General features: G+C 34.7%; 1 protein-coding gene across 1 annotated transcript; it reads left to right on the top strand.

Annotated features, from left to right (window-relative positions):
- The first annotated feature begins 244 nt into the window (after nt 1-244).
- Nucleotides 245-15,784, top strand: tll (nuclear receptor subfamily 2 group E member tailless). The gene is made up of 4 exons (XM_017897612.1): nt 245-311; nt 12,685-12,921; nt 13,821-14,044; nt 15,113-15,784. The coding sequence occupies exons 1-4, from the start codon at nt 245-247 to the stop codon at nt 15,782-15,784; spliced, it is 1,200 nt and encodes a 399-aa protein (XP_017753101.1).
- Nucleotides 15,785-15,977: the final 193 nt, after the last annotated feature.

The raw sequence follows: 15,977 nt of genomic DNA, 5'->3' as shown, positions 1-15,977 counted from the left end.
TAGCCCTCTGGCTCGAGTGCATCCCCGGGGACAGGAAGCGACGTCGAGTAGTCCTTCGATTCTAGCAAGTCCGACGTGTCACATGCCAGTTTTCAGTCTTAAACGGACCACTCGCGACAACGTTCTCGTGCCTCAGTGAATCGGAGTAAACGGATTTTGTTGCTCGTTCGTCACCCTCGCGTTCTAACTGCTTCTGTTCGCCGACGTTCTGTGGTGCTGTGTTGTGGAAGACGTCAGGGTGAAGATGCAGAACCAGGAGCCACAGATAGGACATATGCCTGTGGCGCAGCCCAAGATGCCTGCTTCGTCCAGTAAGTTCGGATTTTTATTTTCCTCTCTTTCTTATTCTTCCTTATTTCTTCTCTTTTTTCATGGTGCATCTATTGCACGGTTCTTGGTGACGATTGTGGGGGTTGTTCGATTAGATTTCGTGGAATAGATTGATATTTTTTATTTGTTTCGAAGTGTCTTCTTTTCTTGCTCTGATTTTTTGAGGATTCGATGGAGGGTTAAATAAAATAAACGATTCTGGAATTTTTAACGAGTTTGGACATTTTTTGATATTTTTGAGGGAGGTGTGACGTGTATGTGAGGATGATTTCATTTGTGAATATTTGGTATTTAATACTGAATCTACTGTGACCGATTAAATGGCCGGTGGATGAAAAATTGAAATAAGAGGATATATTGATAAGAAAATTGGTTATATGTGATTAAAATATAAATTACGAAGTCGAGTGACTATAGTGAATATAAAAAAAGAAATTCTTTAATCTGTCATTTAAACTGTGATTGTTTAGAATTAACTAGTGTATAAAATATTAGTGCGAGGGTTATTTTTCTATTGAAGGTAATGAGGTATACTTAAGTTAATGGAATTGTCAAAATTATAGTACAATTTAGTATATATTAATAATTAAAATATTAATAATTTAGTATAATACCCTTTCCACTTTGTTGTGGTATTTAAAAAATGAAAATATAATTATCCACGAATTTTCACATTTATTTATAGTTAATACCGAGCAAAATTTTTGCTTTTTTTATTTTTTATTTCAAATTAATATTCTTTATCAATTCGTCTACCCTCAAGCTTAAAAATGATTTTGTATTTTTTATGAATCTTCTGTCTCATTAAAAAGACATTCCAGATATTTCATTTCTCTAATTCACGTAGAACACAAATCTAACAATTGTGCACACTTTACCTGCAAAAATAACTTTTCTAAATTTTTGCAAACATGAAATTCCGAATATTAATACTAAATTCACACTGAACCATTTAATTCGCAACAAATTAAGCGTAAAAAAATTTCTGTTACTATTACCGTCACAAAAATTCTAAATTTCCAAACTTCCAAATTTTAGTACTCTTCGAATCACTAATTTGTCAAACTCAAAAATTGACAATCCGCAAAATTACTTTGCTTCCTTGATTGAAAAAATCCTCCAAAGGGTTCCACCTTCAGCAAGACTCTCGAGCTTGCGGGATTATCGCGTCCTCTTCTTAATCTACAGATTAACGTAATTCCTCCTGCTGGTTTTCTTCGTGCAACGACGTGCGAGGCAAAAAAGGAGGGAAAAAAGCGTATTTTTCGACATCGAATATAACGGTAGCCGTGTTTATCGCGTAGGTGGCAATAAAACAGAGGCCGCGTTTACGACACACATTAGCTCCGAAACCACAGTCATAAACGGCGTTGCCCGCTACCCTTCGAGGTCTGGTGTCACCGTCGATGGAGGTAGTAATTATCCTCTGTACAGAGGATCATACCTGAAGAAAGGTGTCAGTTCTTTTTTCAATTTTTACCACGGGGATTCGCAGGTGATGGGACGTTAACGATCAGCCAAGTTTTGGTGCTCGTAAAAATTAATTTCCTTATGGTCACCGATACCTCTTTCGCCAAATCGACCTGTGCGAACGTGGTGAATTAAAATTTTCCCTCTTTCCCCACAATGTGAACAATGTACTTCAGGTTCTTGGAGCTTTGGGGATTTACAGGAAAATAATCGTGTCCGACGAGAGAGCTCGTGGAATCTAACAAGTTGTGGCCAGGTTGTTTCTCAAAATTGAGTTTAAAAATTGATCCAGATAGACAGAATTATCGTTTAAATTACATAATACTTGGAGATCGATCTACTGTCGAAATTTAGGCGAAATGTAATTCGTCTGAAAGATGTTTTTGTCAAAGTGAGGCACTTTTGATAGGGACAAATATAAAATATTAATATGAAATATTTTAGGATATTTGAGAAATATTTGAGAATTTAATTTAATTTTTATTTAAGAAATTTGGAATTTACTTCAAAAATTTATAGTGAGAAGACGTAGCATGAATAAAAATTCTGTTCTGACTAATTGTAAGACCATACTCCATTTTCTATTTTAATATTTTAGAATAGCAATAGAAGTTTGAGAATTTGTTTGAGAATTTAATTTAATTTTTATTTAAGAAATTTGGAATCTACTGTAAAAATTTATAGTGAGAAGACGTAGCATGAATAAAAATTCTGTTCTGACTAATTGTAAGACCATACTCCATTTTCTATTTTAATATTTTAGATTTTAAAATATTTTTCAAAAAATATTTTAAAAAGTTGTCTGTAAAATATAATTACGTGATATAATTTTTGGTGGTAATGCAAAAGATATAATCTTCATATTCTTTTCTCTTTATCGTTATTAAAATCCCAGTTTTCTTTCAAAAATTTCGAAAAATTTGGACTGTAATAATTATTGAAATGCCTTGTTTAGTATATCTTCGTCTCCCAATCGAAACTATGCACTTTTCATAGTACTATTTAAAAGTACTATTCTCACTCACGAGGCATTAATCATATCGAGAGGGAGGGTTGTTAATTATCCTGCAGCAAGAAAGGGTGCTTGCCATCACGCGGCTAATCTCGTGTGAAACAAATAGCATATGCGGCATTTAAACGGGACGGACGTGCATTTAAATGATTCGTCTGCAGTGGCATTCATCCATGAGAAAATAATGGCAGATGGCCGACACGAACGCGGCAACTACGAATCTCCGTAACAGGTTGTCGTGGGTGGTTGAATTCGAGTGTCATTCGTTGGAAAATCAATGCACATCGTTGCTTAAAATCCAATTCGTTGTTTCAGGAAATTGTTTTAAAACTCACACGAACTGTCTATTCGTTAAAACACATTTTACAAACATTTTTACTTCAATTCGATACTTTTATGGAATATTCAATTCCTATATTTTAATATAGGATAGAAATTTTTGAAGAGGTCTGATTAATATAACTTTATATTATATATATAAATAATTTCAAGTCAGGAAGTGTGGATGATCCTTATAATTTTATTTAAATACTTCTGTATTGTGTAGTTAAATAATTAGATACCTAACTACCTTAAAATTCCTATTTTACTTATTATTTATTACAAAAATAATGAATTTTTGGAAACTATTTAGTCAAATATAATTCATGATTAAAGAAACACGTTTTATACTGATTTTTAAATATTTTAATGTAACAAAGATATTGAGTTACTCAAAAAATTCTCAAATGTAGAAAAATTGCTTTTAAACAACTTTGGAAACTACCCTATACCAATATTCACAAACAGAGAAATATTTTTTAAACCTGTTTTAAGATATACTATGTTAAAAAAATATTTTAATATGTGAAAAACATTCAATTACACATAAAATTCATAAAGATAGATAAATTTCTTTCAAACTACTTTAGAGAGTACTATATATATATATATTAATTATCAAATAGTGTATATTAATCAATATTCTGAGATACAATTAATATTGATATATTTTTAATTAATTTAATTTTAATAATTTGATATTCAATGAAATGTAAAATTTACTGTTATAGAAACATTCTTTTTGAAAATCCCATAGAATCTACCATAAAATAATCAAAGCAATGTTTCAATCACGTCTACAATATTCTAACTAGATCCATTAAACAATCTTCAAAACACCACCAATTTTCATTTAATTAATTTAATTTTAATAATTTTATATTCAGTCAAATGTAAAATTTACTGGTATAGAAACATTCTTTTTTAAACTCCTATAAGATCTACCATAAAATAATCAAAACAATACTCAATAATAAACAATAATCAATCACTTCGACAATATCCTACCAAGATTTATCAAACAATTTTCATTTCTCTAAATTTTCATAGAAACTAGACCTCTCCCCAAAGATCGTGCTCTAATAAAACAGCCCTGGAAAACAATTCTCAGAAGCCTGGGGATATTTTTCATTAATTTTCAAACTTTTGTAGAATCTACCATAAAATAATCAAGACTATACTATAATCACCTAGACCTAGACAATATTCTACATAGATCTATCAAACAATTTTCACTTCTGTAAATTTTCATAGAAACTAGACCTCTTCCCAAAGATCATGCTCTAATCAAACAACCCTGGAAACCTATTCTCAGAAGCCTGCGGATATTTTTCATTAATTTTCAAACTTTTGTAGAATCTACCATAAAATAATCAAGACTATACTTTAATCACCTAGACCTAGACAATATTCTACATAGATCTATCAAACAGTTTTCACTTCACTAAATTTTCATAGAAACTAGACCTCTTCCCAAAGATCATGCTCTAATCAAACAACCCTGGAAACCTATTCTCAGAAGCCTGCGGTTATTTTTCATTAATTTCGTCGAAAATATGCATGTAATTACCTACCTTATCCCAACAACAAAACTCGTTAATCGTTTTGGAAGGGGTGGAACGGCGCTTGCGAGAGCAGATAGAGGAAAATCGCGCGGATCCTTCGCCGTGGGGTGGATCAGAGCTCGCAACCCCTATGGTTGGCGAACAGATGACGAATGATCGCGCGTGCGTCTATCCGTGTGTGCGTGTGTGCGTTGGTGAGGGCGTCCGGTTCTCGACACATGCCGCGAAATTCCCATGCTCCACTAACGATGCGCGTAACACCTGATGGACGGTGACACGATGATACGAACGATGATGTCACCCCAGCGATCGGAGATACCCGAGTAACTCGAACGTTACCTGTGATAGAAACATTTCGGTTAGTATGATTCGACGGTTTCGTGGATTGATTTTTTTATTGTCGCATGAAGTCGTAGCTAGGAGTAGGGGATGAGGAGGGTGGTTTCGGAATGGATTGGTCTTGGAGTATTTCAATATTTTATGGGAAATTAGGGGTTGCTAGAGGAGACGATAATTATTGAAAATTTATTTTTCGTGAATACTTATCTGTCCGTTTTATTGTCCACCGTGACCGGTCAAATAACCGGTATATGAAGAAATAAAATAAGAGAAACTTTAGAAAAATGGAATACTAAGAGACATTCAAAAATTGATTATACCTATATTAATGGAAAAATTGCAAAGATAAGTGACCAAAGAAATAACATTACTGCAAAATTTTTAATTAAAAATGTAGGAAAGATAATTTAGGTACATGTAGCTTTAGTGTAAATAGTAGATCTTATGGTGAAAAATTGGATGGTAATGCAGGAGTATTATTCTTCATTAAATAAAAAGCCATAATAATAATTGGGCAAAGTATCATTGAAAATTTATTTTTGATAAATATTTATTATTCTACTTTACACAATTGAATCGTACCGCTACTATAGAATGGCAGTAAAAGAATTTATTTGCCTGAGAATTTAATTTAATTTTTATTTCAAAAATTAAGAATTTACTTCAAAAATTTGTATTGATCAGATATGGTATGGACAGACAATTTTTCTGATAATAATATTCTATTATAGTTGAAAGTTAGCTATTCTTCACCAGTTCTACATTATTAATAGACATCTGGTTCGATGACAATAAATTGTTAGAAAGAAAATAAATAAAAAATTAGGAAATAACAAAATAAATAATTAATGATGACTGAAATTAAATATCAGTTTCATTTGCTTTCTTGTTAATTTAAATACGTTTTGTAACATTTGATTAAAAAAAGATTTAAATCAACGTTGTTACAAACCATACAGTCGACCCAAAAGATTTCACTCTGTTAATACTATAGGTAAAAGCTCCCTAACCCTCGAATTTTCAAGGTTTTTCATCGCGCATCATTTTAAAGAAAGATTATCCCAACCTGCCTCTGAATATTGTTTGCTTCCTGTGAATAAAATTGCTGTCCTCTACCTCTTTTCGAAGCTACTGTCATGGGAGGTTTAACATACGTAAACATCGTAAAACTATGACAAAGAAGAATTAAAGTTTCATTTACATAGTCGTCGTTAGATACAAAATAATTAAAATTAATTATACAAAAACAAATAATAAATCATATATAACATTGAACGTGAAATATTTATATAATTTAGATAATCAATTTCCATTAAAATTATATGGAAAATAATTTTAATTCATAATAATTAAAGAAATATAAAATAAATAAATATAAAAATTATTATAAATGAATAGATAAAAATAAATAATCACGTATAACATTGCATACGAAATATTCATAAAGTTCAAATAATTAATTTTTCTGAGCACAGAAATATTGGTGAAATATTGGTAAAAATATAATGAATTTGCTATGTTCAAGCACCGATAGCACGCAAAAGAAGTTATCTAGTCATTACGAGGAAATTCTGACAGAACTTGAAATTACGCTCAACTCTTCGTTCGACGACGAGAGGTGCACTATAATTCACCCTTTTTTTACCCCTTTTTTACCCTTTCACCCCGAATTGCGACAAACTTTTCCCGCAATGTTATCGTCACGAACCTCTATCGTCGATGTTACCCGACCAATAAGCTTCTAACAATGAAAATTTATAAAATGACGCTTCGTCAGAGTGAATCACATCCGGTGTTCGAATCGACCACGAAATTAATCCCCTGACGACAATCGTGATCTTAGGGGTGCAAACTTCAACCGTTTACAATTTTCGTATCTTCAAACAATCTTCAAACGAAATACCCAATGAATGTGGAAATTAAAAAATAGAATCGTTTTACACGGTGTCAACAATTATTAGTTATCTTTTTGTAAAATATTTAATTATTGCATAATATATTGCATTATAATGTAAAATTTTGACTCTTCTATTTATACTCAAAGGAAAATGCAAGATTCGTAATTAGAAAATTCATGATTCCATTTTTTATATTTAAATAACTTTTACGTATTTGATAATTCAATTACCTATTTCAGAAAGTTTTAGAAACAATATTTACAGAGAAAATATACTATTTTGATTATTGTATACAATCTTTCACATTATAATATTATACACAATCAGAATTACGATTTAATAAAATGAAAATTTGCCTTGCTACGAGTATAGAAAAATGATGTAGTTAAATTTAATATCAAATACAATATCACCACATATAAATTACCTATAGTAATGGGCGAAAGAGAAGTTTAAAGTTACCACTTGTATATCTCTAACATTCATACTAATTATAATACACTAATAAAAGTAATTATATCTATGTACGATTCATTACTGTCATAAAATATAATTTCTCTTCTCAAATCACGATGTTCCTCCGTGCCGCCCCCAACGTTTAAACTTCCTTTCGTCCGCCATTGTACTACACGCATGCGCAGTCGTTTCGAAGAAACCGGAGCGAGCCAGTACTTACATATAAACGACAGTAATGCCGAAAGAAAAGTACGATATTTCGAAGCAAAAGCCCCAGTGAGTGCAGTGAGGAAAATTAAAGTAAATTAAGAACGGAAAGGGAGAGAGAAAAGGCAAGGAGAATCAGTCAATGTTGGAGTCCCCTTTTCATTCGACGGGCACGCGAATTGCGTGTGGTTAATCGTGAGCGAGCGGTGCGCTTCTGCGCATTCGGTTCTGCGCCGCCCCTCCTTTCCTAGAGGAGCCTAGGGTCGAGCTCGATCACTGTGAAAATTCCATAAATGATTGACGAGGCAGCGGAAAGGAAAGCGACGAAAGAAAGATGACCAGCGCTCGGTAAAACATAGACCTTGATTCCACGACGATGAAAAATTCAATCGCGAATGACTCGCGAGCCACGTCGATCGAATGCAAATTTGATGCAGCGCTCGAATATCGGCTCGTAGAGGGCGCATCGTGTGATTACACGGCGAGCGAGCATGTGCGTTCCTACGTGCACGCCTCTCTGCTGGCACTGCGAGTTAGTTTCAATTTCTTACCGAGATAAACACGTGCATATAAGCATGAATGAAAAAGTAGGCTTAGAAAATATAAGAGAGTTTGTAAAACCTGCCCTTTTTTAGGTTAGTTTATCGATGCTCTTCCTTATTCTTCTCTTCTGGACTATGAAGACGATCTATTTTGAGGTTATTGATAGGATTTTAACAATTATTTGAATCTTCGTCGATTTTAAAGCTTAAATAACTTAATTAGTATCTCAAATCTAATTTTTCTTTGCCTATTTGTAATTTTTTCGTTCTTTTTTGTAGTTCATAGAAGTTGCTTTGCTGTTTTGTAAAACTTGCCCTTTTTTAGGTTAGTTTATCGATGTTTCTCCTTATTCCTCTCTTGTGGTCTACGAAGATGATCTATTTTGAGGTTATTGATAGGATTTTAACAATTATTTGAATCTTCGTCGATTTCAAAGCTTAAATAACTTCAATTAGTATTTCAAATCTAATTTTTCTTTGCCTATTTGTAATTTTTTCGTTCTTCTTTTGTAGTCCATAGAAGTTGCTTTGCTGTTTTTGAAGTTATTGACAGGATTTAGGGCACATCTGGCGATTCGTTGGTTTCTCATCCATTTTAAGACTTAGGTGACTTTAGTTAGGTAGCACTGAAGCCTATGTTTTTGGATTATTAGTATATATTCTTAATCTTCTACTGTGGTCCAAGCAGGTGATCTTTTTTGAGGTTATGATACAGTTAGTGGTGAACTTATTAATAAACTGATTGACCATTTATTGAATTTATTAAAAGACCATTTGTTATGTACATCAGTCTTAGTTCAGGAGATATTATCAAGAATTAGGAGATTGTTTCTGACATTTCTATTTTATTCCAAAGGAAAATGGAGAGTTATTTCCACGATGTAAAATCGTACAGATACTTTTCAATTAATTATGCAATTTTAACTTTCCTATTGCTACAATATAACCATATATCAAATTATATATAATTCCATACATGAGCGAGGGAGAGAAATGAATAGCTTGGCCATAAATTATATTCATTTAAGTATATTGCTACCTAGTACCTTCTCTGTAAAAAATTTTTGAATAAGACTGTCAAAGCACTTAATAAAAATGTTTTTATGTAGAAGATGAGGGCTGGTGACATTTTTCTTCGTTTCAAATAATACTGGCAAAATTCTAGCCACTAAAAGCTTCGTGGAAAGTTATTCACTGAAGTTTCAGCGAAACTCTTTCTTAATGTGAGAAGTATACGTGTTTGCGATTCAACTTTCCCTTCATCGTGGGAGAAAAGGGTCTCCAGTATCGTGCAAGGGTGCACCCCTGTCATTGCAACCCGCTTGTTGCAGTAGTTAGTACGCGCGCATCGTATTTCATATCATGCGTATGTTTTCATCCATATTTTATGCGAAAACACGCTTACCCTTGCCTCGAGTCTCCTCCTTCTGTGCGCAGACAATTTAAAATCTCGGGAAACACGGATAAATTTTAATCACAAAAACATCGTCTGACGAAATTCTGTTGGCGAGAGCAACAGGTTGATTCCTCGTTTCTAGTCGAATCGATAGAGTTCGCTTCTTTGCAAATTAAATTTCCTTGTATAGTAGAAAAATTTTCTCTCATTTTATCGAATAAAAATTCGTCGTTATTATTAATTATCAATTTAATTAACGATATCGTTAAATAAAAGAAAGCTGAACAAAACTATTTCCTCATTGACCCCAACAACACAAGAAATTCTGATGAATAATAGATAAGACCCTTTAACCTAACCTGGACCTCTCTAGTTTCATTAGCTCTAAGTTTTCAAGTACTAGCAATAATTATAATAATCACATAGTCAGTAATATAGTTAAATGATAACAACTGAAAATAGTCACTTTCTAAACAATCTCAACAGAAAAATGCTTATTCATCCTGTTGGACTGGAAAAAGAAAAGAACAGCAGAGTTTGGAATTTTAGGTTTAACCCTTTGCACTCGACGACTATTTCGTTACAGAAAAATAGTAATTAGGAAACTGTCATAGAGTCATAGAGTCGACGATATTTTTAAAATGGTAAATGAGAAATCATGTGCAAATTAAGACGTAGAATTATTTTTCTTCCACATTCCACACATCGTTAGGTAATTTTCGAATTTGATATATTAATTATAATATATATAAAATATATAAGTTTGAAATATTTTCTTTAGCTACTCATTGTTCGGAAACAAACGAATAAGGGCGGCGCTCAATGTGTTAATTAATACGTCAAATTTAATGTAACGTAACAGTGTGCGAGGTATCGAGATCAAATAATTCTACAATTCTATTATTATACAATTATTTATTTACTGCTCAAGAAAGTATCGTCAGTTTTTTAGCAGAGAATCTCTGAATTTCTACTCTTCTCTAGCCAAAAAATCGTCCAGTGTCAAGGGTTAAATATCCATCCCTCGGAAGACCCTGACAAAATCACCCTAACCGTCCACCAAGGCTCTCGAGCAACCTCGCCGAATAGAACCCCTAACCTGACTCGAAAGAACCGAAAAATCGACACATGTATCGAAATCTCGTCTGCCAAGGAAACGCAGACCTACTATGCGTTGCACGAAAGAAGTCATCTCGTTCGGTTGCGAGGCAAGAGGGGTATTCCACTTGCACCGCCTGTACTCTTGTTAGTAATACCCACTCTTCTACGACACTCCCAAAACTACTATCTCCAAGTTCGGCAACGTGATACGTTAACGTGGGCGTAAGATATTCGCGTAAGAAACGTTATCTCAGAGTTAACTTACAATGAATTGGAAGCACTACTACGCTTTGGGACGAGTCTACGCTCTTGCATCTATTTTTTGCATCTGTCTCACTTTGCCTCGTTGATTTGTTCGCTTTCTTCGTCACATGGTGTTCTATGACGGGGCTGATAGGAAGGGATCAGTTCTACCAATAAGGGGAGCGTTTTACTCTACTTCTGCCATGATGTTAACATGATTGGGCTGGTGGGGATTCGGTCCTACAAGTTTCTCAGATGACTTCTTTCCTGCAACGCAGTATAGAAACTGTCTGGTCAACGGCACATCGGGATGGTCCATCCCGATGTGCTATCCCGCGAGCCTCTATCCATCCACGACCTAGCCTAGTGAAAGGGGAAAAAAGAGGCTGGCACGAAAACGTTTAACCTTCTCCCATAATAAGATCCACGTTAAGTAAGATAAAGGAGCCAAGGGAAGGCCGATCAAGGGAGATCAGGCGATACCAGCGAAGTGTCGTGTTTCTGGCTGCTCACTTAAGAGCTGCTGAATGCAGCAGCCACATCCGGTCCATTCAGCCCCATTCACGAGCCTCGTCGGGCTCAATGGCGTAGGCGGAGCCCGTGACAACGAGTTGGTACCCCCATTATAAACGCACCACACCCTTGCTGTCCCGTACAGAGGGCCAGCACGAACAGGTATAGAAGCGCGTACGTCCAGGAGGTCGCTCTAACTTGGCGACAAATCGATCCATTCATCGGCGACGTCATTCACGGGATCCGTGTTTTCGATGGTAAACGGGTTCCGATCCAAAATACTGCTATTCTTCCAGCTCAAACGCGCTTTTCTCCTGCCTTCCTCGCTATTCGCAAACGGATAACAATGAGGCGTTTAGGCAGAGATCGATTTGGTCACGAGTTAGTCCTTTTTCACGAACGTTTGGCAGATTGAAGGTGCATAGGTGTCTGATTGTTGTATAGACGCGAGTAGATTCGTCAGTTCACTGGCTGTGATGCGAATTTTGGAAATTACATTTTTAACGCTAAATCTGTTAACAAGAAAAGCAAAGAAGGAGGAAGATGAAGATAAAAAGAGAGAATATTTGTACATCAATTTTGGGAATTCAATTTTTAACACTAAATCTGTTCACAAGAAAAGCAAAGAAGGAGGAAGATGAAGATAAAAAGAGAATATTTGTACATAAATTTCAGGAATTAAAGTTGGAACACTGGGTCTGTTAATAAGAGAGACAAAGAAGGAGGGAGATGAAGATAAAAATTGAGATAAAAAGAGAGAATATCTGTACCTCATACACTTCCTCTTTCCTATGGTTATTGAAAATAAATTGTCCCTTGTTTAAAAAGTCCTGTTCTTTTAGTTATTGGCAGATTGATTGATTGAAGGTGCATAGGTGTTTGATTATTATATAGGTGCGAGTAGATTCGTCAGTTCGCTGGCTGTAATACGAATTTTGGGAATTAAATATTTAACACTAAATCTGTTAACAAGAGAAGGAAAGAAGGAGGGAAATGAAGATAGAAATTGAGATAAAAAGAGAGAATATATGTATATAAATTTTAGGAATTAAAGTTGGAACACTGGGTCTGTTAATAAGAGAGACAAAGAAGGAGGGAAATGAAGATAAAAATTCAGATAAAAAGAGAGAATATCTGTACCTCAGTCAATTTTTGTTTCCTGTGGCTATTAAAAATAAATTGTCCATTTTTTTTTTTTAAATTCGTGTTCTTTTAATTATTTTTAAATTAATTTTATTTAATTAGTGAATTCGTTCAGGAGGATAAAGAGGATATTTTTGTGTCGTTTCAGGTCGTATTCTTTACGACATTCCATGTAAGGTGTGTCGGGACCATTCTTCGGGAAAACACTATGGTATATTTGCGTGCGACGGATGTGCCGGTTTCTTCAAGAGATCGATACGGAGGAATCGTCAGTATGTCTGCAAGGCGAAGTCTAAAGGTGGTTGCATGGTGGACAAGACGCATCGGAACCAATGTAGAGCGTGTCGTTTGGCCAAGTGCATTCAAGCCGGTATGAACAAGGATGGTAAGTTCAACTATGTATTCTAAAAATTATTCAGCAATCATAACATAAAATATTGAGAACAATTTTAAGTTCAAAACATCTAATATGGGGACAACAAATTTTCTATTTCTCTAAGTTTGCAAATATTAATTATTAATTATTTATTGATTAATTGGTTATTAATTAATTGACTATAAATTGTTATATTTAACTATTTAATTCAATTAATTTAACTAGTTATATTAAGAAATTATATAAGTTACAAGTAGTTATAAATAGTGGTATTAATTTAATTATTATTTTAATAACATATTAATTAGAGTATGAACAAAAGTTTATGACAAAAAATTTATTTAGAAATTAAATATGTGAATCATTAAGTTAGTAAATATTAATTACTAACTATTTATTAATTAATTGACTATAAATTGTTATATTTAACTATTTAATTCAATTAATTTAACTAGTTATATTAAGAAATTATATAAGTTACAAGTAGTTATAAATAGTGGTATTAATTTAATTATTATTTTAGCAACATAATAATTAGAATATGAACAAGAGTTTATGACAAAAATAATTTATTTAGAAATTAAATATATGTATCACTTTTCATAACTATAGTTTCGTATCTCGTTAAAAAATATTTCGAACCGATACACGATATAATATTCCGTTCGCACGAAGATGCACCAACAGATTGTTCTTCAAATATTCGAAGGCGTAGATTTGATTGTTTCCCTATCATTTCTAAGTCAAATAGTCCACGGAAGATTAAACAGCTCGAAGATAACGTTACTTGTCTACGCTATCTCGGGGGATATAAGTTTCCCGGGACGGCATAAAGCACGGGATAAATAAACACGGTTCCCTAATGTGTGCTAAACGGCGTATTAATGCAAATTTTCCTATTTTTCCAGCTGTGCAACACGAACGTGGCCCACGAAACTCGACTCTACGGAGGCAGATGGCTTTGTACTTTAAAGAACCCGAAATGATGGCTAACATGGTGCCCCCACCAGCAGCGGCTTTGGATCTAGCTTTGCCCAAACCACCGACAGAACCTCGAGTTTCCGTGGCAGCGCCAGCCCCTCATCATCCCCTTCCACATCCTGTTTACTGCAACAGCATGGCCCTGTCCAAGGTAGGAACAGTTCAGCAAATAATATGTCCTTAATCGCTAAATTACATATTTCTGAAAATTTATATTACGTAATAGTAGTAATAATAACAGAATTCGAATTAATTTCGCGATAACTATCACGTGATACTTGTTAATACTGACCTACCACCATTGTTCAAATAACCGGTGAATGAAGAAAAGGATAGATGAATAAAGAAAAATGTTGAAACTGTGGAATAATTGGAAATAAATAATTTATTGTACCTATAGAGTAGGAAATATTAAAAGAAAAATTGCATAGTCAAGTGACTAAAGTATTTAAAAATGGTTATTGAGCTCGTGATAGGTTTAGTATTAACACAGTACTGAATTTCGAAAATTAGATTATTAAAATCTACGAAACAGAAGTGAGAATGACGTAAAAATGAATTAAAATGAAGAACATAAATGTTAATTAATAGAAGACGATTGAGAAATAATATTTAACTCGATTTTCACAAATTCGAGATATTTCGAGAAGAAAACATGGTCGAAATATCGATTTTGGATCATTAAATACTTCCTCCACTGTTATTTAACCATTTCTAATAAATGCTTTTATTATATCGTGCCTGTATATAACATAATTTATAAAATGAATTAATAAATATTATTACCTTAACACTAGACTTACGGAACCCGCCAATTTGACAGAAGGGTTGCTCCAATTATACGATAGTAACAGATTTAGTTAATTTATATTAAGACTGTTAATATAATATATAATTGTTTTTAAATTAAACTAATCGCTAAAAGGAAAAAGGCACGTGATTTCCTTTACCTGTCAATTTGACAGATGTCCTTAGAAATAAGTATACAGATTGCCTCCGTAAACCTAGCGTTAAATAACCACTTATAAGCAATTTCAAATCATCATTATAAATAAAAATATACAATAACAATTTCGTATTATCTTGGAAACTTGAAAACTTTCGAATACTCATAATCGCTATAAAATCCCTAAAAAATGTTTTCAAGAATTATACCTCGGAAGCTAAGCTATCCTGTCCCAAACTCATCCATCAAATCTCATCTTGTTCAAACTTCCAGATTCCAATGACTATGGCGGGTCTGCCATCGCTGCCGCTGATCCCAGCGATAACCGCGGAGTCCATTTGCGAGCAAGCAGCCAGACTACTTTTCCTGAACGTCCACTGGGCCAGAGATCTCGCAGCAGGGACGAACCTAACCATAGAGGACCAGCTGACTCTTCTGGAGTCCTCCTGGAGAGAACTGTTCCTACTCGCAGCCGCGCAGATACTGCCAACCCTGGACCCAACTGCTCTGCTCCCGCCAGGTCCTCAGGGTCTCGGTCTGGCCGTGGAAGTGAATCGATTCAGGGAAACCCTGGCTGGCTTCCACGCGATGAGCCTCGATCAGCACGAGTTCGCGTGCATCAGAGCGATCGTGCTGTTCAAAGCTGGATTGGACAGCGAACCTCTGCCTAGCAGCAGGAGCAGCAACGGGTCAGCGTCACCGAGTACCGGAAGTAGGCTCAGAGACGCTGCATCAGTTGCAAGACTGAGAGATGGAGCGCAACTGGCACTCGGACAGAGGCTCAGTGGCGCCTCCTTTGGTGCTTTGAGGTTTGGAAAGCTGCTGTTGCTGCTACCCACGCTTCGTTCCGTTTCTGCTCACGCGATCGAGGAGCTGTTCTTCAGGAGAACCATCGGGGTCATCCCGATCGAGAGGATCATCTGCGATATGTACAAGGCTGCTTGAACCGAATGAGTTCGTTCTGAATTGTGACGAGTCGAAGACGTTAAATATCGAATATTTAAACGAGGAAGAAGAAACGAGGCTTGGAAAGGATGTTTGACGAAGATTGGTGAAGTTTGAGGCAGTTTGTGCTCTTGCTTCTCATTGTGAACCGTGTTCGGTGGATAGCAAGAGAATTTTTCCTTGGAAAAGCTAG

The sequence above is a fragment of the Eufriesea mexicana genome, unplaced genomic scaffold (genome assembly GCF_001483705.2).
Source record: "Eufriesea mexicana isolate 0111107269 unplaced genomic scaffold, ASM148370v2 scaffold580, whole genome shotgun sequence".
NCBI classification, from domain to species: domain Eukaryota; kingdom Metazoa; phylum Arthropoda; class Insecta; order Hymenoptera; family Apidae; genus Eufriesea; species Eufriesea mexicana.
This window is presented reverse-complemented; position numbering and strand designations above follow the sequence as displayed.

What these genes read in the sequence shown, in the direction of transcription:
- tll (XM_017897612.1), top strand. Translation starts at nt 245, where the DNA reads ATGCAGAACCAGGAGCCACAGATAGGACATATGCCTGTGGCGCAGCCC. An exon ending in CAAGATGCCTGCTTCGTCCA is followed by an intron (nt 312 to 12,684) that starts GTAAGTTCGGAT and finishes GTGTCGTTTCAG; the next exon opens with GTCGTATTCTTTACGACATT. An exon ending in ACAGCATGGCCCTGTCCAAG is followed by an intron (nt 14,045 to 15,112) that starts GTAGGAACAGTT and finishes TCAAACTTCCAG; the next exon opens with ATTCCAATGACTATGGCGGG.